Genomic DNA, 25,967 nt, shown 5'->3' with positions numbered 1-25,967 from the left:
ACTGCGAGAGCCCGAAGGATGGACTGACGGCACAACCAGAGTGAATTATTTATGAAGAAAAGTTGCTAATGCACGAGTATGCAAGTGCATTCCTCCCCGTAATCTTCCTGTGGAAAAATGTATAATTATGTTTAATAATATGTGTAACAGCTTTTATAGCCAAGAATAATGGTAGGTCCTCATGAGCGAACAAATATGACAGATATAACTAGTAAAGGGCGCATTTCCGGTTCTTCATACATACACATTTCAGAAAATCCATCGTTGCATTCGTTGTAAGTCCAGAAGTCGAGGATTAGAGCACGAGGCATTTTGCGGAACATCAATGAATGCTTTAAATATTATCGAACGGATGTGTATCGTTTATTTCATCTGTATTAACACAATCATGGTTTCCATTTTTTGACATTTTCATTAATCATTATATTAACAAATTTTACCGCCTACGGATACATATACAGATTACCGGTAATTAATGACGTAAAGTGCTATTTTCCGAACAGGATTAGTTTGAACGGTACAACTCTTTGCTTTTTGGAATCCACCTTAATTACACTACCTCCAATGCAAGTGGAAAATATCCAATTTCATCCAAAATATCATTATCAATAACGTTAACGGTGGAATATTCCCAACTTAAACCCCTCATTATTCCTATATAGCATTGTCCTCGGCTGCACGAAATAATCGAGCTGGTAATCTGCAGTGGTAATTTTCTTGTTAGTCGATAACGTGTAATAAACAATCATAAGGTTACACGCGTCTCGTGGCCTTAGAATCGGCTTAATTTGGTAACCGCATCATCAATCAAGAAGAGCGATGATCCATTGTGGCCGTATGCAACGAAAATGAATACATTCTTGTCCGAAATTATTAATGCTCTACTTTCGTCCCCTACTGGGCTCTGCTCCAAAGAATTTTCGCTATTAATTCTCAATAATTAATCGTAACTAATTTCAACTAACTTCACGTACACGACCGAGTTTGAGCGCTCGTTCACGATGCGGTAATAATAATTGAGAAGTTCGCGTAGGCGGTTTGAAAGTTATGCGAAATAATAATTGGCAAGGCAGATTGGATTGTTAACAAGATAACAGGCTCTAAGATAAATAAACAACAGCATAATTAAATGTGGAGAGTTCAATTATACGCACCTTCTTTGGGGTCGTTGATGAACACCTCTGACGACCCTTGGTCCATTTGTTCTAGGATATTCATGAGCAATCCTAGCCTTGACCAGAGATCTCCGGGAGGCCTGAATTTACATTATCACGTTGTTAGATGCATATTGTTGCGTGGAAACCAACTTACCCCACTTTGAAATCGTGCGTACTGGGTGGTGGGTTCCATACTGACGTATGGCAGAGCATCCAGTCACACCAGACCTTGATTGCCGGTAAAAGCACATTCGCATCGTGGGGTAGGGAATCTAGAGACGATCCTGATTTCTCCTGGTCCGAGCAATGATCCTCAAGAATGGACACGCATCGCTCCAAGATCAAATTGAACATCTGCAGCGATACTATAAGGGCCCTCTCTTGCAGTTCCGAGCGATAGCTGGCCAACTGCTGCAGATTCGGGTCTATACCAACAAATTCCCATTAAAATTTACAAGCGCCCATTGTTCACCAATAGGAAGCCATTTAAAAGGCAACAACCTCGGCTCAAAACATCTCAATCTGTACGGCAGCGCCTTTTAAAAATGTTAAACCCCGAACGGAACCAACAAAGGTTCATTTCGCATATTTATTCCTTGGCCTGTCAATATATGCGCGACTATTTGAATCAACTGAAAAGCACCGTTTACGTCACGTCTAAATCAAAATTACGACCAAAACGGCGTAACCAGACCGCTGTGAAGTATGGACGCTGACGTTTTCCACGGATTTGTAAAGCGAACGCTACCATAAAACCTTATTCTCATTAAGATAAATGTTTGTCCAATAAAAGGTAATAATTGATGGCCAATAATTAGTGATCTTTAACTTTAATCGACAATTTACTTGGCTGTAAATTGCTAATTTAAACGACGGACCTCACTGAAATCTTCGTAATAATCCACTGGAAATCCACCGCTGAAGACCTCGAGAATAAGAGGGGTCCCAAAATACCAGTGAAAATTCGTGCTGTCTGCGAAACCAAGGCGGTGACAACTTTTCTGTTACCGTTAACGTTCATTTTACATGTCATGAAACCCATACGTGTGTACATCGAGCTTAAAAGAAAAATACCCCCTTAAAGTTGTCCCGTATTTTTAGAAAATACTCGGTACGATATTTGTGTGCACATAAATAATCTTCGGTCTCATCCGCCAATTCTTTGAAAGAAAATTGAAAATGAGCGAAGTTACGTGGTGGTGTTCCCTCTACCCGGGGCGGAAGTCCTAAATTCGTCCCGGCTCATTTTATTTATCGACCAATTGAATTCTGCTTGAGCCTATTTAAATATTTCTTGTTTCTCCGACTTCTCGTACGGTATTTTAATCACAATGTTGCGCCTTATGCATCGCGGTGCGCACTAGGGAGTGTTCTCGGACAAGTGCGTGGTCCTCACCTCACCGCTATACCTGGGAAACTGCCAATTTGCATTTGCGGTTCATATTTTTACTACTAATGGGTTTGTTTCGGTACTAAAGTGGCGAACGGTACAAAACCATCGGAAGTATGCATTATCAGTATTCCAGTACGTGGGACGGTTAATTACGGGGTCGGCTTAAGACAAACACCGGTCGAGTATGAGGCGGTGCACTCCTACCGAAGACTTTTTCAAGATTTCAATAATGAAGGAGCAGAATAGAGAAATCACGCTTCATTGGTGAAAAAAACTTAACAACTTCCTCAAATTATCTAGTTGAAAAATAGAAGAGCTCATAAGAAAAAATGACCCAAATCTTGTCCCCTTCGAATCGGAACAACACAAAGGTTCACGTTCTGTTACCAGGTGGTCACCAATCCTAGCTGGTTCGGTCCAAATCATGGCTGGTAACTACCATCAATCAAAATTTAATTAAAATAGTACCACAAGGTGCTGATGGACAAGTAGCGGTACCCGGTAATTTAAGAATTTCACCGAGTCATCGGGCTCATGTTTTAAATACGCAGTAAATTTTGGTAATAATGGTTAACAGTCCGGAGTTCCCGGAACGAGACCTGCTTGTTAAAGGAACATAATTTTTCGTTGGAATTTGGCTAATAGTTCTGCAGGAAAGTGCTGAGCTGTAGCAGGGATAATGGCCGGATATTCTTGCGGTGATTTCAGAGTGATTAACAAGTTCTTGGGCTTAGTAATGAGTGTTTAAATCAAGTCAACAAAATGTCTTTAGGAAGTGTCCGATTCCGTGATACATATCTCCTAAAATAAATATGTATATTTTTAAGACAGTTCAAGTTGACAAGAAAAAAGAAGAAGCAAATTGCCTTTTTCATTAATTTTCTTAAATCGCCGAGGAAGCCAAAAAGGAAGATTATTTTCTTAAAAGGAATATTTTTTCCTAAATTCGTCCCGGCTCATTTTTTCGGGTTATATGGAAGGACTGGTTTCAACCTATCCGTTTTCCAATGTCATCTTCGAGTCATCATCAACTTCTCGTTTTTAATACAGACCCGTCAATTTTTTCGTATTCTCCGAGCTCTTGATATTTAAGAACCTACCGTATGTTGTAACTTGACGATTTGTGGCGTTCTAATAAAAACTATTCATCATTTTTCTCGTAATTTTATCAATAATTTCATGGTAACTTTTTGAATTTCGAGAACTCGCAGATTACGTAAAACAATCAGGTTCTTATGAAAAGCAAAATAACTAATGATGTCGCTGAAAACTTGAACTTCGAAATTATGTCAATTTCTGTGTGAAGTGAGTTCCCAGAATAAAACTAGCTGAAAGCGAGTTCACACTGGATGAATCTATATTGACGCATAACCCAGGTATTAAATAAAACTTGAAATTAACAAAGGAAAACTAAAAAACACTGCCAAATCATTTTTTTTGAAAATACTGCAAAGGAAATTAACACTATAGTTGACATCTTCTATGGTTTTCGAAATTGCCGAAAGCCGAATTTGGGACACCCTGTAAATACACACACCCAAACGAAGTGGAAGTGCATAAACAATATTGTAGTAAAAAAAAAGAAGTTGGCAATTCTTAACCTATTAATTAAGCAGCGATTTGGTATTCCAGTTTATTGAGTTCAAAATGGACATTTTCTTCTGTGGGACGTTATTTTTTTCCATAGACGCCACCGTAACTTAGGGCTCGGACATTCAATTAGATACAGTCTAGCAACCATGTTACTCCTTAACAACCAGATGAAGGAAGGAAAATCATTTCAAGAACAAACATGCCATACCGGTATGGAACTTCTAAAGCCTCAGTGACACAATGTGGCCTAACAACCAAATCGCAGCAACAAAAAACCACCATTAACTCCATGACAAACTGGTTCATGTTTACCAGCCAAGTACGGGGAGCAAAACAGAGAAAAAACGAGGCACAAGAATTCGAAATCCGCAATAATAGTAAAGGGAGTGCATTGACCCGGCATGGCGCTACCGGCCATTAGCATCATCGAGATGATCATCATCATCGGGGAGGAAAGGTGATCGCCATAAAAAGACCGTGCCGATAATGGGAGCATCGTAGTGAAGAAACGACCTCGAAAGAACGCCTGGCGGCCAACGTTCGGCCTTGGAACAGCCTTCAGCGGAGCCCCCCTTCGGCAATCGACGCCGATTTGGCGACGGTCTTGATTAGATCGACTGCAGAAAACATTTCCACTGAAGTCTAATTTAAACCTGCAACAAATGGTAATTGCTAGTTTCACACCTAAGGATGTTATTAGAAAAGATCCATTAGGAAAGAAAAAAAGTCGATTAAAATGGAAAGACAAAGTCAATATTAATTTGGGGCATCACAGAATAGTTCAATTCAATTTCACGAGATAATCAAACAATTACAAAATTATCCGACATAGACTTATCGAGGTTTGATGGGAGGCTATAAATATCTATATTTTAACCTGCCAAAATTTATCTCCCGATCTCGCTTTTCTGCGTAAAACGATTCCCAGAGACTCGACCTTTCCCATCGGCCGTTCAAAGTCATTACAGTAAAACGCCCACTGATTAAGATGATCGATTTGTAGGAGGACCGGCCCTTAAGACAGAATTCCCAACATTGAACCTTTCTCACCAAAAACAACGAAATATTCCCTCACTTCAACAGAGTTTTTAGCATTTTGCCAGTTTTATTGTCGAAGCAAAAGTTTGGTATTGGCACTGGCGCTAAATTCGTACAAAAACCATAAGAAAACCAAAAAAAAAAAGCGAATGATCAGCAAAGAGAAAAATGAGTTGAGAAAACGTTGCGTGAGTGTGCTCATGCCACGATACCTCTTCTCCTTCTTGCTTCTTCTTTTGCAGACAAAGTACCTACTCCGTCCGGTCCGGTATTAGGAAAAACCGGTTGTTAGTGTACTTGCAGCCTTGTTCACTATATTGAAAGATTTACCCTAAAACACACCCTAAAATATCTACTGAGAAGAGCATTTTTTTGCTCTCAACTTCCTGTTACACCCTCTCCTCTTTGGATGGTTGCGAGAGTAAATGCTGGAAAACTTATTTTCTATCTAAATTATCTCGACGATACAGTTATCAATACATTGATATGTCGATCTTTAAGAAAAGAAAATGCATACGCAATACACTCTTTGTTTTCTGACCTGTACTAACCTACACTTTACGCGTGGCTGATTTTTAAGGAAGACATACGAAATGATGGAGAACGATAATCTACCATCTTAACAAACTGAATTTGCATACGAAATCGTTGATCTTAACTTCAGGTTAATGTTGTGGGTAATTTTAACTGACGATCGCAATTAGATAAGACAGGTGTACGGGGAAACGTAAGTATTGCCCCAATTGAAACACAGAGAAAAGAACACGTGTTACACATGCAGTTATATTGCAAAGGTCCTGTTGGTTTGCCTGTACAAATTTAGTTGGAGGAATGTAGAAGAGGGAAAAAAGGTCCTTTGATGACGTTCTTTAACATGCGTGAGATGAGTGCGTGAGAATCAGCACAAACATGTTAGAAAACCGGTTACGATTAAGTCGATATATGTACGCACGCAGAAATATACTCAAATTGTATGGAGCTCGGTGGGAAAAGAACCAACATCTAACAATTGCACAGACTAAAAAAAATTACTCAACGTTTAAGTTTTAACAAGTTATCTCACAAACTATAGGAGCTGTGAGGAAAATACAAAAAATATCTGAAATTTCAACACGCAGATTCCGAAAGTTTACTCGCCCCATAGATATATTTTACATTTCTTTACAGCATTATTCTATAAGGCATCTTCTAGCCCTTTTGTGACATTTTAAAGAACTAACAAGTGATCATTAAAAAAAAATCGTAGTAGGCGGTGAATTGCAAACGTAGGGCGGTGATTAAGCAATTTGTTATTTACCATGAAACATTTGACAGACATTTAACAGTTGAATTTATCCAAGATCTGCGACTGATATTTCAATGCTTACTTGAAGTTTTGTTTGAATTCTCGTTTTTTAGCTACAATCCTTATAGAATGTCTTCAAGGCGGCCAAAACAAAAAAAAAACTTTAAAGCAAATTTTCCTGCTTACCACTTACCAAATAGAAGGAACATGAAAATTTCTCAATAAATTATGATCAAAAGTGTTTAAATTTCAATCTTAAAACGTGGGAAATAGACTTAAAACATAAATTTGTGGATAAGTTTAGTTATAAAATATTCAATTCGTATTGAAAAATATTCGCCATGTTGTTGTTAACACAACTTGACACTAGCTGAAGAAAAGGAACAAATGAAAGTGAAACTTCGGAAGGTACAAGTGGCGACATACTCCCTATCTGAATACACCTGTAAAACATCTCAGTTTTTTTTATTGTTTTAATTCGAAGCTGGGAAGTAGCATCGTCGCGAATACTTTGGAGAAATTGATGCGTAACTATTTGTTTAATATCAATAATTCTACATTTAACAAATTTGACAATGCATCATAAAAAAAAATAAAAAATGAAATTGAATGAACGCGTATTGCTGTTTATTTCAGCCAATAGAATCGACTCTTAAACTGTTTGAGAACCTGCGCGATTTGACAATATTTTCTTTAATCGAAACATACGATCTTCTCATCGATAACAGCGCGCGCAATGTTGATATGTGCTACCTGTATATATTCAACCCGGTGCTTTCATAAAAAAACCTCTTTCACCGGCCCTGTATCGAAACGGTTAGAACGGCATTAAATTCGAATTAGTGAAAAAAGGGCACTTGGTGAATATTATTTCTTTATTGTGTATGTAACTCGCGGTAACCGTAGAATGGAGCCGTCTTATGTTATTAACCTCAAATGAACGACCTTGACAAGATTGGCAAAAGTGAGAGATGCCCCCGGTAGCTTGAAGCCATGTTCCTCTGCTGTGGGCAGAGACGGCATTAAATTATTTCGGCAACTTTTAGATAATTGTTTTAACCTGACCGCTAACATAGCATTGACCTTCCAACGTACAATCTAAGTAACTAACTCACCTTACTTATGTTTACTTCTAACTCGTTTTTATAAAAAATCTTTGGCTTGATAAAACAAAAACGAGAATCCTAGATGATACATACTAACTGTTTAATTATGACCAACTAACGAAATAGGCACATTCCGAACAGATAATCGAAATGCAGTTAACTATTAATATGTTACGGCGTAAACAAATAACAAAATAACTCGGAGGAGAAAAACGAGAAAATGGAGACTCCTCTCTCGCATGGTCGAAGGAAGCAAGAACTCGAAATGCGGCTCTGTGGATAACTGGTAATAAGTAATGACCAAATAATGCGTTTAATAATAAGCATGTTTTTGTTCGGCTCTGCTTTCGCTATATTTACGGTTAATCCCGGTACATTAACGTAATAACACGGATTTGGCCGTATCGCCGCTTCTTCTCTGCCTATCCCCGGTTTTTAAAGCTCTACAGTCATTTCTTCATAATAATAATATGCTCAGAAATACAAGCCAAGCTATTTAATTGTGAATTATAATTAAAGTGCCGAGTAGCAAAAAAAGGACATTCTCTCCATTAAACTTTAAGATTACTGTTAACAATCAATTGCCGGAACCGTAAATCTCAATGAACGATAGAGCACCAAAATGAAGAAAAAAATGCCCCTTTGGGATTTGCTCGAAGGTGCCCATCGACACGACGAAGAGCTGAAAGAGTCGTTAAATTACGGTAATCAGCCGATTACGCCCATCACTATCAGGTTTAAATTGATTCGTGTAAATTACGTATACATCACCGATAATTACGGACGGTCGGCACCTCACGTACAGACGGACGGACGAAGGAATCAAGGCGGAAAATGTAGAAACGAAAAGTGCAATGCATGTGAAAGGCTTATTGCACTCCCAGTGACGTAGCGAAACTGTAGACGACACCCAGATGAATTCTAATAGTAATTTACAGTTTTATAGTGACATCGTCAGCTCTCAGCAATAAAATCAGATCAAATTTCCAACATTAGGTATCTAAAATAATTAGAGTGTTCAAGAGGTATCAACACGATCATTTTTTCATCCGATCCTCTTGCGATTCAGCTCCGTAATATATTTAGCAAAAATATTTGCCACTAATGGCATTGGATGGAATTTTGCGGTATTTCCACACAAAGTATTTCCAAAATACAATCAAAACCATCAAGTCCGAATTAAAAAAATTATAAGTAGGGCCTATATTAAACAGCAAAAATAATCTATTAATATTACTGTAAAGGCTTGAAAAAGGAATAAAATTTCGTATTACTTTTCTTGCAGAATCGCGAGTTTTGTATTTAGTTTGAAAAAACATTTTGTCAAATGTCTATTTTTTCTAAGTATTTTGTAAAGCATACGAAATTTGACAACACCGTTTTTAAATCTGTGTCACAATACTTAACCTGCCGGACAATAAGAATCACATACGCAATTTAATTTTGTCCTCTGGAGTATTATAAATTACGGTTACTACTACCGTATATACCGACGAAATAAATAAAAACTATAATAAAATCAATTTAAAGGGACATCATTACACACATATCATTCATAGACTTCACAAAATTAATATAATCATTACGAATTAAAATACTTAAAGACAAGTACTTATCTCGTTTCTCGGCCAAGAACTGGTCAATGGAATAATAGGCCCTCACAATAAGAACATTCTTCACAAGTCTTTTGAGTTTCAGTGCATCCTGAATTAATTGAATACTCGGAGATAAGCGCTTAAATAGTTATCTACCTTTAACCGCCCAATAAAGAAAATCAGTAATTTTAAGTGTTTTAAACGGTCGCAAACGAATTGATTCTCTATAACATAAATCTCGAATATTTCGGTTGCGTTGCTGCGACACGAATATTCATGTTGGATATACCCAAATTTGTTCGGATTGACCCGTCATAACCTGAATCTTCGGATTACTTAATTCAACCCGAATTTCGAGTTAATTCACGCGACGTCAGATTATCGGTAAGCTGAATCTAACTTCAGCTTGGTATTGAAATCGTGACAAGTTTCTTGAGTTGACGTACACCACTGACTTCCTGAGAATAAATCGTCCATTAAAAGCTTCATCCTCAGCGACAGGTATGCTATAACACCACGTCCGATGGATCACAAAAATGTTCAGTAAAGTTCGTCGACGGAGCGATGGAAATAACGTTCTTAAGTCATGCGAGATTAACTTTTATCCTCAATAATTTCACTCTATCATTACCCAGGTACCATGTAATTTATTATGATAAGTAAGGCGTTAAAGCTACTAACTCGTCTCAAGTGTTTTTATTTTCAGCTGTTAAACTGTGTAAGTCAAGTGTTCGTTTTTAGACGAGCCAGTTCGGCATAATGTTGTTTCATATTATAAAATTAGAAACTATGGGTCTATCAGAACGGATATCATCAAAGAATTTATAATTCTTCCTATGAGGAGTACGCAGAACAAACGTGAAATTTTGTACTCTTGAACATCTAGAACCGTAAGTAACGGGTGATCAATAAAAAAATCTTACAGTACGCCATGAACTGCCAACGTAGGGCGTCGATTAAGCCATTTACTATTACCATCAAACATCTGACATAAAGGATACATAACACATGAATCTCTCCAAGACATGCCTTCGATATTTTAAAGCCTAGTTGAAGTTTTTCAAATGATCACCCCTCAATTTCCTTAGCTCCCATTAATTAATGGATAGAACATTTATTTTCTGCGAGAAACAGTGTAAGTTTTGAATTCTTGGCATTTAAGCAGAAGTGGAAACAACGTAAGAAAAATGCAAAATAGAAGTTTGTGAGTAAATCGGTTTCGAATCGTTTCATGAGTTGCAAGTACGAAGAGGTAGAAAAAAAAGTCGAGCATAAATTATTACAAAAGAAAAACAAATGATTGAAGAAATTAAGGAAAAAAATCAAGCAAATTAAAAATATATGAGGAATCGTAAACGATAAAACATTTATTTGAAATTCAAGTCATTGTATTTGTTTTAAGTATGTTCTTATCTTAAATGTATTATAATGGAAATATTTGTGCTGATGAACGTAAAGGAAAAAAGAGTTAGTGTCAAATTCGCAAAAAGAACAATGTTCTAGTAAAAAATGGAAGGAGGACGATCCGGCGACACGTATTTTTACTTATTAGCTTCATCGGAGTAAGTTCGCGCGAAGCAAGTAAGCGCACACCATGGGATGCACATGTGAAAACAGACGTATATGCGAGTGTAGCCTGGGAAGAATGTAAGGGAAAAAATGGAATGAACCAAAAGTAGGCATCAAATCAGCCAACTGTGGAAACACACAAAGTAGAAGCACGTGTTGTGGGTTGCCCAAAGTCCTTTTTCCATTTCTACTCGAACGCTCGTCTCTTTTCCGGAATTGCCTGTAGCTTTTCCTACTCGAGCGTACCATACGAGTATTCCTTAAACATGAGAATTTGGCACTCTTAAGTTAAAAAAAGAAATATATTAGTGCAAGTTGAAGCTTAATTTCAATGCCATGCTGATGCGATAGATATGTAATGACCCTCTCAATTCAAAAAAATATATCATACTCTGGGCAGTTGCACCTAATTTTTCAAAAATTCAATATAATACATTAACATTTAATTCAAAAATTTAGATTTTCCTGTCTATTTCTTGAGTTACTTATTTTCTTGATTTTATTGACCCATTAAGAAGGCCAAAAAAATGAGGAATTTTTATGAACGTTATTTGCCTGCTTCGTCTGACAAATATAATAATTCGAAAACGTTATATTTTATGACGCCAGTCTCATCTCTGATAATTATTGTTCCACCAATGCAATCGGCTGAAACCTGTAGTTATATTTTATTTAATCGTCAAAGATTTGCCCATAAAATCGCACATTAAATTAGATGGAGGCAACAACGGGGAGCGGACGATGCCCATCTAAGATTACGGAACTGCGTTATAATAATCGTTATTTCTCTCGCGGTGCCATCCAGGAAGAAGAACCATTAAATTATGGTATGAGTTGCTCTCGTGAGCTCTACTTGTGTGGCTCATGATTTAAATGGAGCAAGAGCTTGAAAAAAGGCAAACAAAACGGTTCGATCGCCCATTACAATGACCGCATTTTTTGCTCCTAAAAATTCCTCGAGTTTATATTCCCCGAAATCGATAACGATGTACAAAGAGACAACCTAACTGTTCATTCCCAGCGATGCGCAAAACAGAAATCCTTTCGAGTATGTGGTTAAGTATAAACAACTCCGTGTGTTACTTGTCAATATTGATAACTTGTTCGGCTTATTTTTGAGGTCTTTTTGTTCGACCATACAGCAGATAACGGGTCGGAGATTGTCAGAAAGGCTTAGCGGTTTGTCGGAAACTCTTTAAAACCAAAACAGTGTCAACCAATCTCTTGTAGTACTTTTCCATCTTAGAATATGCCAATCTCCCACCGTACTCGGTCATTATTCTCGACAAATTGATCGACGCTTACAATATTACCGCATTCCGCAACGCAATCTTCAATTTTCCATTGTAACGATTTTTCACTTTAGGCGAGCGTGTCAATATTTATTGATGGCGTGTCATGTGCAGAGTGATTGAGCTATTACATTTCCTCATATCTACTGAAAACCTTATTAGGGCCACTCGATCAATGTACTGGCAACTTTACCTGGAAGATTATTTCCACGGAAACGACGAAACTCACTAAGCTTCCCTGGATATTACGTTTTTGGGCAAGTTGCCGAGACATTTATTTGCGGCCTTGTTTGCAAACAAACAAAACGCCAAAATCCACCGGACCGGACCGGACCGGATGAGTTCATTGGCATCGCTTGGCAGCAATTTCCCTCTAAATCAATTATGATCTTATCTCGTCAAATCGGAATAATAAGCTCAACATAATTTGGCAGGTACATAAGAAACGGTAGGCATTCGCAACGGAATCACATTTAGTTTTTTTTTGCTACCGGCCGAGTTTGAATAGCAATCTTTAGGAGAACGCCTGATGGGCCTTTGTATAGTCACGATCGACCTTGCGAAAAAGTTCGAAGACTGAAGTGGCCTTAAAGTGAACGCTTTTATGTTATTGTGTATATTGTTGCCCTGACTCAAGTTTAATTAAGGGATTCCTCAGTGATACGCTGGAAAAGAATTATTGTGATCAGTTCGGCTACAGCCAAAAATTGTTAAAGAACTCATAACTTTTTGGACATTGAACTTCCTACTACAGCCACACAAATTCTGATTTAAGTGTATGATTGTCACAATTTTTTTTTATAATCAAAAGTGAATTGCTTCTTTAAGGTTTTTAACGTCGAAATGGTAAATTATTTTTCAAAATATTAGAGGCATGCCTTCAAATGGTTTAATCAACGTCTTACTTTTACGGTTCAGCATCTATAGCAGATTTTTTTTTCAACGATCATCCGTTATAACCATCCATATTTTATAAAAGATGCTGTACACAACGTTATGTTTAACCCATTTGAATCATATGATTGTTCTGTGAGAACATTCTTTAAACTAAATTTTTAAAAACATATTTCAGCTAAGAGAACCCAATTTCTTTAAACACACCATTTATGTAACTAAATGTTAGTTGAAACTTTATTATAAAAAAAAACACACACACACATAGTAAAAAGGAAAAGAATAAAAAAAGCAAAGCTCGATTATTTGGATTTTATACGGATTTCCTTATTGCGTGATTAGAGTGTACTCCGTGAAAATCCTCAGTGTTGTTATTCAGAAGTTGTAAAATTGGTAGCAAAATGCCGTCTTATCATCCTTTCTCGCGAATCCAGAAGCCATCATAAGAAAGATGACAAACAAAAATTGCATTAGTGTACACACGGCTCGACGTTACAGTTATGAACTAAACTAAATATTCTTATCGTGTGAGTTCTCGATTTGGCTCGCGTTCTTTAAACAAACTTTACTAAATTACTTGCCTCATGTGAACGTCAACTAAATTACTTGACTCCGTTTGACTTGACTATACCACTGGCCGCGTGTGAACCAGTCATTAGCAGTAATTTAGTAGAGTGATGAGTAATTTAGAAACTACATACGTGTGAACAAGGGATATTAGTGTAATTTGCATGTAGGGTTTTTCAAGAAGTTTTAGAGCATAACCTCCAAATGTGCAGTTTAAATATATCCATGTAAATACTCAGTGGTGAGCGCATGGAACACGGAGACGAACTACATACCTGAATTTCTGTGAAAGTTCTGCTACAGGTACAGATTATATATACACGTTTTCATTGCTGTATCTTGCTTCATGATGTACGAACGAACTGAGCGTAAAATTTATCCAAAAGGTGGCTTGTCTTATAATAATTATAAATAATTTTCAAAGATTTCTGAACCACTCCCTCCGAGTTGTATCAAGAGAGGCGTATCTTGTACGGAACCTTCGATGGCCAGTTCAAAACTCTTGGTTTTTTGCATTTGATATCAATACGTTTTCACCACGAGTGGATATTTCCTGCACGACCAAATTAGTGACCCAATCCGAATTACGTGGTAAGTCAACAAGACTTTTTGAGACTAAATGATAAATTTTCCACTCTTAATAATAAAATAAAATAAATAATAATAAATAAACTTCGGATACAATATTATTTTGCTTGTGAATATCTCTAATACCCTCATACATACTCGTCTGATATACTCATAACATTAACATTTTGCATTAAACCCTCTAATTAAATTATAATAGTGGTTTTGATAGGATAAGAAAATGTCAAATTTATGACTCTCAGGTATTTAAGTAATTGTAAAGATAGAGATGAAGACGAGGAGGAAGCAAAAAAGCTATAAACTTAAGGCATATTCGGACTACACTCGTTTAACACCCTTTGTTTCATTAAACAATTCTAATGGGCATTCGCTCCAGGTCATCGTTTGATGACCACTTAACGTAATGTCCAATTTCGATGGAGTGCAATACTTCCTTCAACCCGCCATAAAATCGAGCTAACTGTTCACGGAGAGGCCGAAACCAAAACTGCATATTTTATGAACCGCGCTAAAACATCTTAAGAGTCTCATTAATGATTTGCGACTTCCGCCATAAAAGTTTGAAGTTCTCGTTCGTTCCTTTAAAATAAGAGACGGCAGCGGTTATTCTCCCGCAAATTTATGTCGATTCGGGCATTTTCGATTTTATAACTTTATGATTTCTCGGAGATTTATCGACAGTTAACGCTGGAATCTGGCCGTTGTAACTGTTGTTGTGGACAAGTTGCCCAAGTTTATTGTCGTGTGCCAGATCGGTTACTACGAGTAAAATGGCGAATTTGTAATCCCGAAATCCACTCACCTTTCAGTTGGGTACTGTCAATAGCGAACATATTCAGGGCCAAAAGTTGTAAAAATCTATTACAGGGCAACGATACCGGTGAATGTTGTAGCAGAGCTCGAAATTCTTTTAACATTTGCATTGCAGCGTCTTGGAAACTTTCCATACTGAAATAAAATATTTTGAACATTAATGTGTTAAACACATTTTTATTCACATTAAACTTCCTTACCCAATTTTGGTAATCAACTTTCCGTGCACATGAAGGTAGCTGGTAATGAATCTCTTGTTGACCTGCAATTTACCAATCAAAAAATTTTAGTTCTCAGTTTTGAATATAGCGTACATCAACACTGCTCAATGCTGCCAAATCCTCTTCTTCGGAATCTTCCGTCTCTTCCTGCGATGCTTTGGTAGTACGATGCAACCTTCTGCCGCCATCAGGACGAATCCAAGTTTCTTTGCGAAGGAAATTCGGGGCACCATTTTCCTCCGATTCTTTTTGTTTCATATGCTGTCGCTGACGTTCTAATCTCTCCTCTCTTCGTTTCTTTTCACCTTGCTCGTACTAAGAAACAAAATCATAATAAAAGTATGACTAATAAGGGTTTTCATCTAATAATACGTTCATACATCATTGCAAAAAAAATTAAAATGAATATAATAAAATCTACAGTGTGTGGTGTATTTTTGTTCTCAGATCTCTATATTTAAACCTGTGTGCCAGAACAAATGAAATGTGAAATATTAAATAAAGGGAATGTGCTACTGGTCTATTAATTGCGAAAATAATTCCATGTACCCAATTAATAGTAAAGAGCCTTTTAAAGCATATTTGGAAGATGACTAAAGATAGCTTAAGTATTAAGTAGTAACTAACATAAGATTATTTCTGTAAATTTGAGTGTTAATTTAGTGTGGGGATAGTATTCATACAGTGTGGTATGTGGCGATTTTAACATTGATTCCCCGACGTTATTGCGAATATTAGGCTCATATCGTCTCATAAGAAAGCCTCTCCCACTTCATTGACCTAAATTAATAATATTTCCATAAACATTAACCAAACATAAGAGCGAGTTATTGAATCACGGCACAAACTTGGCTCAACTATATACAATTCTCATAGATTTTCCGTAGTTCAAAGGTTAGTACCGTTGAATCCATCTGACAGTTGAAGCATTCCGTAAGAAAAGCATTGTTGTCTCAAATGGAATTAATTTAACAGCAATGCTATTTATGAGGTAGTTCAAGTATCCGCTGGCCTTAAGTCCACCGATTTTTGATACATAAAAGTGCACCTGATACGAACCTGCATGATTTTCCTTTTAGAATTCATTAAGTTTTTTTTTCTACATTCAGTCCATAATATTCTATAGTATTTTTAATTCTTTTTCCACGGAGGCCACAAACGTTTTCATTGGGCAAAAAAATTAATCCGATTTTATTCGAAAGGATTATTACAGTTTTATGTCTCATTTCAGGTCTAAATTCAATTTAACTCGAGAGCCCCAAAGACTGGTTTCGATGCTATTAGCTCTCGTATGTATGGTTCATTTTCTGCCAATTAAATATAAGCAAAAATTGAAAATTTTTATAGTAAGTATGTTGAACCTGCAGGAAAATATCCAACCAGAACTATCTGCCATATGCTTCAAAGGTAGGCGGCAAAACTTGGTACATGAGACTGAAGCTGGCAATAAATTTTGCATAAATCTTTACTCAAAAGACAAAATTTTATTACTATTAGAAAGAGATATTCATACCGCATAATATTCAAAGATCACCACCTATCCGTAATCATCTTCCTTAGCACACCTAAGCAGCCACGGCAATCAAATGTCAAGGCAAATTCCAAAAATTAAATAAAAGAGTGTTTTCTAAGGCTAAAGCTGGAGAATGTGCAACATTTAAAGTTACATTAGGCAAAATCCATATACATACGTATATTTGTTGCAGATACTGCGGTGCGAACGGCGAGCATGTTAAAAAAGAAACACACTTGTAAGTAATGAGCTCCAAAACAAATTTTTCGATTATTTCACCACAAAAAACGATTTAATTCATGATCAAATTTCTTTCAAGAATTAGTGAATTAAAAGCTTTAACCAACATAGAATTATGCTGGTATTACTCACTTTAGATAAGATATTACAATTATTTGAAAACTGGTGGTACATAAAAAAATATAAGTACAAACCTTTTTGCGATTTTCATCAAACAATGAAACCAAATCTTGTTTGGCTGTCGGCACTGGGTTTGACGACATCAAACTTCGCATGTAATAGTAGACTGCATCTAATTTTCTTCGCTAGAAACGAAACGAACAAAAGTGTAGAGTATTTTTCACGGCATTATTGAAAATATTTATGTTAGAAATATAGACTGAAAAAATATTTGATATTGCAGATGCTTCCATAAAATCTCCCAAAATTTAAACTGCACTTACCGAAGACACAGCTAAAACTGCTAAACGATTATAAGGTTTTCCATTCTTTGGATTGATTTCGTGCGATTTGATGTACCACCTAAAAGACAGGCATAAATTTCGAATATTACAGCAAAAGTAACTCTGACTTACTGTCTACATTTTCCATAATTACTAGTCTCGTTAACTTGCTCTTTGTATCTACCCAGATCACCCAAAAACAAATATATTTTCTGTGCCGAAATAAGAGCCAACCCTGTGAGGCCCAGTCCTTTATGTTGTACCATGCTGTTGTTGCCCACGTAATTGACTACTTTAAACTTATAAGTTTCTTCTAAAATGCCAATTAATCTTTCAAAGTATTTTGTTCCTGAAGAAGAAAAAACATATTTAGTATAGCGTATGTGTACAGCTACACTTCTTGCCAGTCATGTACTGTGTATTTCAAATTTCCTGAAATGTGAAATTCACCTTTCAGAAATACCATGTATATGTATACGTTAATATAAAACCTGAACTAATATGACCTAACATTTTTTTATTATTAAAATAACAACAACCAGACGCCCAAATATCCAATCTACTAATAATAAAATTGTAAAAACCTGTTTTAAGCTCTCACCATCATCAATAATATACAATAAATAAGCCTTATATTGCTGTTTATTTTCGGGATCGTCCACTAAAGCTTTTCTCGTCACCTCGATGATATTATAGTAGAGCAACTTCCAAAGGTGTTGTTCCAAATTTGCGATTTGACAAAACTTAATGGATTTGGAGAGCAAATATTCCATCGCACTTTGCAGAAATTTTCTCAAATTCTCCATCATATCGTGATGCATAAGCAATAAACCTTTGCTGATTATACATTGAAGTTCCACGTCCGCGCGCTTGATGTCTCTGAGGAGGTCGGGGAAGTGGCAAATTTTGAAATCCTCACTAAACAAATCAATAAACAGGAATATTGGTAGTTTAAAGAAAAATTGTGTCTCACCTAGATTCATTATACCAGACAGGTAATTTATCGGCATCCATTTTAGGGATATCAGAACTATCCACAACTCCAGGTCCAGATACTCGACCTCCGGGTGATTTTACTAATATAGGTTTGGTGGGGTTTTTGGGATCAAACAGTGTTCTCTGCAGAGATGGAGCTTGTCGAATATCGGGAAACTTGGGACGATCTGAGTTAGAAGTTGCTGCATTCGGCGATTTGTTTACAGGTAGTATTAAAATTCCCCCCTTTTTCGCAGTGCTGTCAGCAACAGGTTCCTTCCTAGATTCCCCATCTACCGAATCCTTACGAACAGGACTTCTAGGGCGATTAAGAACCGGACCCTCGCGGTCTGAGTTTTGACGACTTCGAATAATTTCGTCTCTCCAGTTGTGGGAGTTTGAAGTTTGAGATCTATCGAAGCTAACTTCTCTACTTGGACCTCGCGATCTATTTCCAAATCTTTCAAAACTAGAATCACGATGATCTTTTGAGGAGCGCCTCCTACGACGACCATGACGGCCCGATCCCGATTCTTGAGGAACCCTAGAGGGATAAAATAAATGTTATCTTCGAAATCAATCGTTATCATAGACACGCTACATATTAGATACAATTTGTTAAGGTGCAAATTGCATAACTGTAGCACTAACTCAAATTGGAAAACAAGGAGCGAAATTCAACAAGGCAACGAATTTTGCGATCAGCACGTTCGACATTTCGTCGTACAACTCATGCATTTTATATTTTTTCTACTAAACGACATTTTCACATTTATAATAAACACATATATTAGGTAAACCACATAAAACTTTTTAAGGATGGCTCAATACGGTAATGTGGTGATCTCAATATTTTGTAATGTCTCAGGACAATGTTTTCGATTAATTCATGTCGGTAGGTTCAAATATAAATAAATATCCATAATGATTCCCCAATACAACTCCATTCGAACATGTTCACCAACAACGTCAATAATCCAATGGATTGCACATAAATGTACTTATAAATACCTTCAGGGGCAGAAAGACCTAAAGGTCGATGGCGAGCTTCTTCTTCTAGAAGCAAATATTTAAATAAATAAATAATATCCTTTATTGCATTGCCATCAAAAATACGTATGTATGTCTTACAACACAAGACAACATCATCAAATAATACCTATGAGATCTCAAGAAAATTCTAGAACAAAATACAGGTGCAGTTTACAGACATGATTCTGCTTCAACTTTATTCTTAAAAACTAAAAGAAAAAAATATTTTTGTCTAAAGAATGCTAATGTTTTTCGAAGAACTTAGAAGACTACAAAAATTAACTGCTTCTCTAGCACGCTGAAGTACCATCTTGTGGGCGAGTAGAGCCCTATACAACGAACGTGTCTGAATAAAATTTGAACTCTGTGGCTGAACAGAGAGACCCTCCGTATCATTGATCACTTCGTTTATAGCAGTTGATTTCTAAGATTACACAAACCATTACAAGTTCGGGTTGTTATTCAACCTTTTTGCTCATAATACACCCCGTATAGACAACATCGTTCATTACATTATTAACCCTTTAGCATAAATATGAACAAATCCATTGAAATGCTACCTAATTTACAATAAAGTCCACATAAGCAAAATCAGATAGGTCCATTATGACGTCAAGAAATTCCATTCCCGAAATCGTCTTCCCTTATTAATTCCTGAACATTCAGCAGAACTCTACATTTCTGCTTCACGCGTTTGAATTGACATTTTTTATATACGCGAAACGAACATCAACAACGATTTCGCAAAAAACCGACCATGGAAAAACAACTGGGCGTTTGACTCATTCCAGTGCACGCCACCATTTTACAGTTCGGTTTAGTTGTTCGAATTCTTTCGCATTGTTTCAACGCAATATAAAATTTTAGCGATTTTCCACGAAACCTCCATTCCGAATAATGAAGATTCGTTGGAAGCTGTAGTTGAAGTTGTAGTAAGTTATAGAGTGCGGTTTAAAGTGGTAAAAATGCGATATCTACTAGTTTGGAACGACTTCAATTTTGGAGAGGAATTTGCAGGTATGTAGCTGAAAGGGCAGGTGTTGTTGGTAGGTTTATCGTGAATTTTAATGAATTTTTTTTACTTTATTGAATTCACCAGTAGTTCACACCTAAAAATTGGGTTATATTGGTTTACATTGCCGTATTTGATAAAAGCAAATACTCTTCATATATTAGGAGTATTGTCTTTTAGTATGGTTAATATAAGTTAAATATAAAATCAAATTTTACTATACAGCCCCAAATTCTAAAAGTTGGGTGCACCTGACAAACTGGAAGATTCCATTTCTTCATTTCTCTGTACGATTCTCCTAAATTTGTGAGAATAATTCTTATCAATTGAGGTGTTAGTGATATAAAATTAGCAAATTCAACAAATTTAATATTGTCCTGTGGCAGTATTCGTTTTCCGGTTCGATTTAGACCCGATCATACCTAAACGTATCAATTAAATACGATTCTGAAGGTTCAGGTTTTTCGAACCGTTAGAGTCAAACTTGGGAAAACTTGTTCTTGAAGTACTATATCCCCTTATAAAACATTGGATATTGGACAATAGTGTGGACGCGAGATCTACTCGAGGGGCTTGGTCTTCAGATAAATTGATCACATTTAACACCAACATATGTAATATGATAGAGTGGTTATTGAGGCGTAGTGACTATAAATTAAGGCAAGGCTCGCAATAGTGGCAGAGCGGAATTGCATCCAGCATTGAGCGAACGGTAATAAGATTATTTTAGAACTCGAAATGCAGCCCATTCAAAAAAGAAATAAGTCACTTCTTCCGCTTTCGGTGGCCTCCTTATTTATTAACGATCGTAGAATGTATTTATTGAAATTATCAGTTACAAGTAGCATAATATAAAAAAGCAACAAGATATCATATACTACTCACTTGAAATTGTCTTGATTTTCCACAGAAATATAAGTATCTTTTCCATCTCTGTTGGTTGGAGTTCGATCTCTATAGCCGCTGCCACTTCTGTAATATTATAAAAACGAGATCCTAAGAAGGCTTACAAACGCCGTAGATATTTGACCCCCCCCCCCAAAATATTCAGCAAATAACACCTAATAAAGCATTATTACACGACAGGGCACCACCAACTCCAGAAAAAGCCTATTTGAACTCACCCTTGTTTACTTTTTCTTCTGTTGCCTTTCCTGCAAGTAATGGATGATTAAACATAATGAAAATTACATTAACTTTAACAGTATGAAATCATTGAGAACCATTTAATATAACAATCAAATAAATTTAGTTTAGAACAAAATTACCTGGTTTTGCGTATCCCTGGACTAGCCTCAGCCAAAATAGGCATAGACCTAGTGCTGTTATCATGCAAGCTCGCCATTGATGAACTTCGTGTTAAGGCATCACTCAAAGCTTCCGCCTCAAGTCGGTGATTTAACTCTACTTCCTCGTTCCAATCCTAAACACTAATCATTACAACCCAAATAATCAAAAATAAATATTCTTACTAATATGTTTCTGTCCATTGCAGCTAGTTCAAAGTTGGCACTCTCAATTTTAGGGGCAACTGCCTTCGTCAGATCAGAGTTAGCTTTGCTGACAGCTTTTTCTGACTGCCAGACATGCGAATCTTCATTTATTTTTAAGTTTGGCAAACGATTTGTAATTTCTTCTGTCAGAGTGCTCACACTATCGTTACTAAGGCCGGAATCTTTTGAGCCATAAAGCGTCAAGTCTCGACTTGAACTTCTTCTCTCACGTCCTGAATAGTAAAATATTTGAAAATTATTTTGGGTACGATCATTTCACGTTCTACCTACCAGACTTTTTTCTTCTATCCGCACGTTTGTAATTATCTGTTCTGTCGCGATCCGATTTATCTTTATCAAATTCTCTTCTGTCCGAGTTGTTTCTCCTATCTCTTCTAGTGCAAATATCGTCATCGCGTCTATCCCTAAAATTATGATAGACATAAATAAATTTATTTTTTAGTTAGTTCACGCCACAACCTTGTAATATCACATAAGTGCCAACAAAGAATAGTACTTCAAAAAATAAAGAAAAAAAGATGAAGTAATGAAAATCAATGACTGTTTTGAAAGTTAAACAAATGAAAATTATCTCTGATAAAAGAAAAGGTTTGTCTAAATTCGTTACTCAACATTAGGATCTTAAAAATATCAGCGATAGGAAGTCCGTTATATTGATGAAAACCTTGAAAAGTCCTTTCAAGGTGTATAAAATAATACATGGGATTTAAGAACTTAAAAAAGTAAATAACTAAAGCAACAGAAAATCCTACCTGTCTTGGTTTGACTGTTTAGGATCATTAGCCCTACCACTTAACCTATCAACCACGTTAGATCTATTAGAGCGCCTATCGCTTCTATCGTTCCAAGATTCGTTAGTAGACCGATTGTCATCATAGTGACTTGAAGGGGTTCGAGAACGGCTCGGAGGACGACTAGGCGGTTTATGATCAAATCGCCTAGTTGGAGTGCCAGGGCGTGAATTGCCAGGACTTCGAGGAACACTATTTTATATTATTTTATATAAAAAAGCAAAGAAACAAAAAACTGAAAATACATATCAAAAATCTTCTATTTCCATGTTCAAACTTACCTCACTCTATCTGGAGTGATGGGTCTAATTACGGCACCAAGTTGAGGTTCAGAGTCATGATGGTTAAAACGACCCCTTCCGCGTGCTTTTCCAGGCAACGTGTGATAATTGGGGTTGTGGCTATAGGCGGGCGGGGCAGCGGCATGTGGCAAAGTACTATATGAGTCCAAAGAGTGATACCCTGAATTTTGAAGATATTGTTGTTGTGATGTATTTGGCTACAAAAATATGAATTAATTTTTTATTTAGCAAGTTTCATAAGAAACTCACATAAAAACCAGAACTATTACTACTGTGGTCAAGTCCTAAATTTTCCAGGGTCAATCCATTCTCTTCCATAAATTTCCTTTGAAGTCTTGGTGGTAAGTTATCCAAATTCTTAAGCATATTTTGATGATAGTAATAATTGCCAGTAGTACTGTGCCTTCTACCACTGGGAGGCTTTGCTGATGCGATTTTCCCTCCTTCAGGATTATTATTTCTATGACCTCCTCCAGATGGCTCAACACTTTTAGTATCTCTTTCCCTATATTTATTTCTATTTCTATCCTTATCCTTTTCATGATTATAATTAGAATAGTTACTATTATACCCTCCTAAAAAAATCATTTAGAACTAATGATATTAACTTTAATTCTGATTGATAATTATTTACCTCGGACTTCTGAACTCATTCTAAAATTGTTCCTACCAGGGCTCTTATCTCTCCACTCATTTTGATTATTGCTCCTACCATTGTTACTATCACCAGCATTTCTGCTATTTGAATACCTTTTTGATCTATTCATTTTGTCTTGAAATGAATTCTCAGTTCCATTTAAACTTCCTGAAAAATGAATAATATGAAATATTCCAAAAAGGTGTTTCAGTTCAAAAATCAGTTTCGTTCCTGGCCATAACACAGAAAACACAAATACTTATGCCTTCCCTATCTTGGTATGTGTCTAAAAAGTTTAAAATGGTATTCAATAAATTTTTATGCAGAATTCAGTGGTGCAGGGTTATTTTAATTTATCATTCTTAGTCTGTGTTTTATAGCAGATTTTTCATATATTTTTTATGGAATATCTTATATATTATTAGATATTTTGAATTTCTTATTTAAAAGGTTTTGAATATGAGAACAAATGTTCAGTGATGAACTATGTTCTTTATTACATTTTATTGAATCCTCAACTTTTTGAAAATTCTGCTGTCTTTTCAGTTTTCAGAACAAAAAATGTTACATATTTGATTTGATGACATATACACATAAGAAAAAAGACAGACCAAAACCAAACCTCAACGAATCTTAACAGCAAAACTTTCCTCACCAGAAATTGTCTAATGGAAACTATAACTAACTAAAATATAATTTATTAGAAAGATATCCCTGAAACTAATCTAAAATCCTGCTCCTAAATCATCTATAGTGTTCACATTTCCCAAGCAGTGTTTCATGAAAGACACAGTCAAATCTCTTAGTTATATTATAAAATACTATTGTAAAAACTTCATCGTGATTGCAGTTCAAATGAAGTAGCTGTTTATGTAGGTGAAACAGTGGATTCAAACTCTTTACCTTTCTCAGAAACTGAACTGTGTTCCCAACATTTTCATATGCAGCAACAAAAAATGTTACAGGGTAGACTGGTTTGGTATTGCTTTATAGTCAATATTATCATTTGGGTCAAACAAACAGAGCATGTGTCACACATTTAAAAAAACTCTGAGTAATGACACCATGACCCCAGCAAATTAAACCAAGACATAATCAAATCAATGTACAAAAATATATATTTTAAATATTGTTTATAACATCAGAATACAGGTCACCCTCATGTACCTGCATACTTCATGGCTTAACATCACAATTATACCAAATGAAACAACAAACCTTAAAAAAAAACACATAACAGAGATATATGCAAAAAGGAGACAAATAAGTATTTATTTTTATAAATACCTGGTTAATTTAGATCACTTCTGATAAGCCAAATCATATCATAAATTAATTAATTGATACAGTAAATAATATTTAATCAATAAAATCATTTTTAAAATTTGCTAATTCAGCTGAGCTAATGACAATACTAACCTGCTTCATGACTGAAACTGTGAGGGCTTAACTGCCCTCTATACTCAGCCACAACCTTGGGCACATAAATCTCCCTTTCAGGTTTCTTTATACGTTTATGAGTATCTATGTTCGATTCACCAAACTCATCTCTAGTATCTTCCTTTGCAACAAAAGGACTGGGTGATCCTCCAACTTCCAATGTGGAATCCTCCAGACCTGGATGCGAACGTCGCAATTTGCCACTTCCCGGTTTATAAATCTCTTGCTGGGGCTTCCCACGTCTCATGTTCTTCCTATTAACAAGCCTAAAATCTGCAAACGGAATGCCTTTGGGTCGGAAATTGTTTATGTACATGCGATTTGATAACGTTAGAAAACTAGGTTAGGTCGGGTATAGTGACATTTGTGGTACAATACTATAAAGGGAAATGTGAGGTCATTGAGAATAGATGAAATATTATAAAAATAATTAGAAAAAGATGGATAATAAAGGAATTTTCTGGAAAATTGTATAACAACCTACCTGCATCTAATTTCTTTTTGTGATCTTCCATTCCATCCATCAATTCTTAATTCAACTTCAGCTTTCTATCCATGACATGGACGTGACATTGATTGACAGTATTGAGAGTAAAGGTAACAAGGTCAAATTGAAAATACACTGCTTGATTGGTGCACTGGTCCAATCTTGCAGCTCGTTGTCTTTACCTACCAGTCGTTGAACTTATTAGAAGGAAAGAACAACAGTAATTAAAATATATCCATCTAAAAAATGCTGATCATCTTTGATAGCCTTGGTTGGAAAGAGTAGGGATGAATGACATTATTCGTACTCGACTCAGCACGCGCAGCGAGTGTGCGCTGTTGCCAAATCTTTAATATATTCAATAATCAGTCGGATGAGGGATTATTTATACCAGCCCCATATTTAAGTCGTGGTCACTCGTGAAAGTGTTGAATAGATTTATTTTCTGCAAAGAATATGAGGTAATAGAA

At 36.1% G+C, this 25,967-nt stretch overlaps 1 protein-coding gene and 1 long non-coding RNA gene across 6 annotated transcripts in view; one reads left to right on the top strand and one right to left on the bottom strand.

Moving 5' to 3' along the window:
• Smg6 overlaps positions 1-25,756 on the bottom strand; it is a 38,664-nt gene extending 12,908 nt beyond the window's left edge. Inside the window, exons 1-22 of one of the 5 annotated variants that reach the window (XM_066287826.1) lie at positions 25,495-25,755; positions 24,990-25,283; positions 23,568-23,738; positions 23,183-23,508; positions 22,913-23,130; positions 22,593-22,823; positions 22,111-22,244; positions 21,799-22,052; positions 21,595-21,749; positions 21,451-21,480; positions 21,212-21,298; positions 18,281-18,826; positions 17,909-18,225; positions 17,440-17,656; positions 17,308-17,386; positions 17,059-17,169; positions 16,803-16,820; positions 15,205-15,426; positions 15,091-15,152; positions 14,880-15,025; positions 1,312-1,582; positions 1,155-1,255 (exon numbers count right to left, since the gene is read on the bottom strand). In XM_066287826.1, the coding sequence (XP_066143923.1) occupies positions 1,155-1,255; positions 1,312-1,582; positions 14,880-15,025; positions 15,091-15,152; positions 15,205-15,426; positions 16,803-16,820; positions 17,059-17,169; positions 17,308-17,386; positions 17,440-17,656; positions 17,909-18,225; positions 18,281-18,826; positions 21,212-21,298; positions 21,451-21,480; positions 21,595-21,749; positions 21,799-22,052; positions 22,111-22,244; positions 22,593-22,823; positions 22,913-23,130; positions 23,183-23,508; positions 23,568-23,738; positions 24,990-25,283; positions 25,495-25,534 (4,030 nt within the window). In that variant the 5' untranslated portion in view covers positions 25,535-25,755. Of the gene's footprint in view, positions 1-1,154; positions 1,256-1,311; positions 1,583-14,879; positions 15,026-15,090; positions 15,153-15,204; positions 15,427-16,802; positions 16,821-17,058; positions 17,170-17,307; positions 17,387-17,439; positions 17,657-17,908; positions 18,226-18,280; positions 18,827-21,211; positions 21,299-21,450; positions 21,481-21,594; positions 21,750-21,798; positions 22,053-22,110; positions 22,245-22,592; positions 22,824-22,912; positions 23,131-23,182; positions 23,509-23,567; positions 23,739-24,989; positions 25,284-25,494 lie in introns of all 5 variants that reach the window. The other 4 variants (XM_066287851.1, XM_066287843.1, XM_066287860.1 and 1 more) reach the window with 4 other exon arrangements.
• On the top strand, positions 13,502-17,065 carry LOC136342510 (uncharacterized). Its single transcript, XR_010732657.1, has 3 exons — positions 13,502-13,792; positions 13,914-14,080; positions 16,818-17,065. It is a non-coding gene; the product is annotated as an uncharacterized lncRNA (long non-coding RNA).
• Positions 25,757-25,967: the final 211 nt, after the last annotated feature.

This window comes from Euwallacea fornicatus, chromosome 1 (genome assembly GCF_040115645.1).
Source record: "Euwallacea fornicatus isolate EFF26 chromosome 1, ASM4011564v1, whole genome shotgun sequence".
Taxonomy (NCBI): domain Eukaryota; kingdom Metazoa; phylum Arthropoda; class Insecta; order Coleoptera; family Curculionidae; genus Euwallacea; species Euwallacea fornicatus.
Note: the sequence above shows the minus strand (reverse complement) of the source record. Positions and strands in the feature narration are given on the sequence as shown.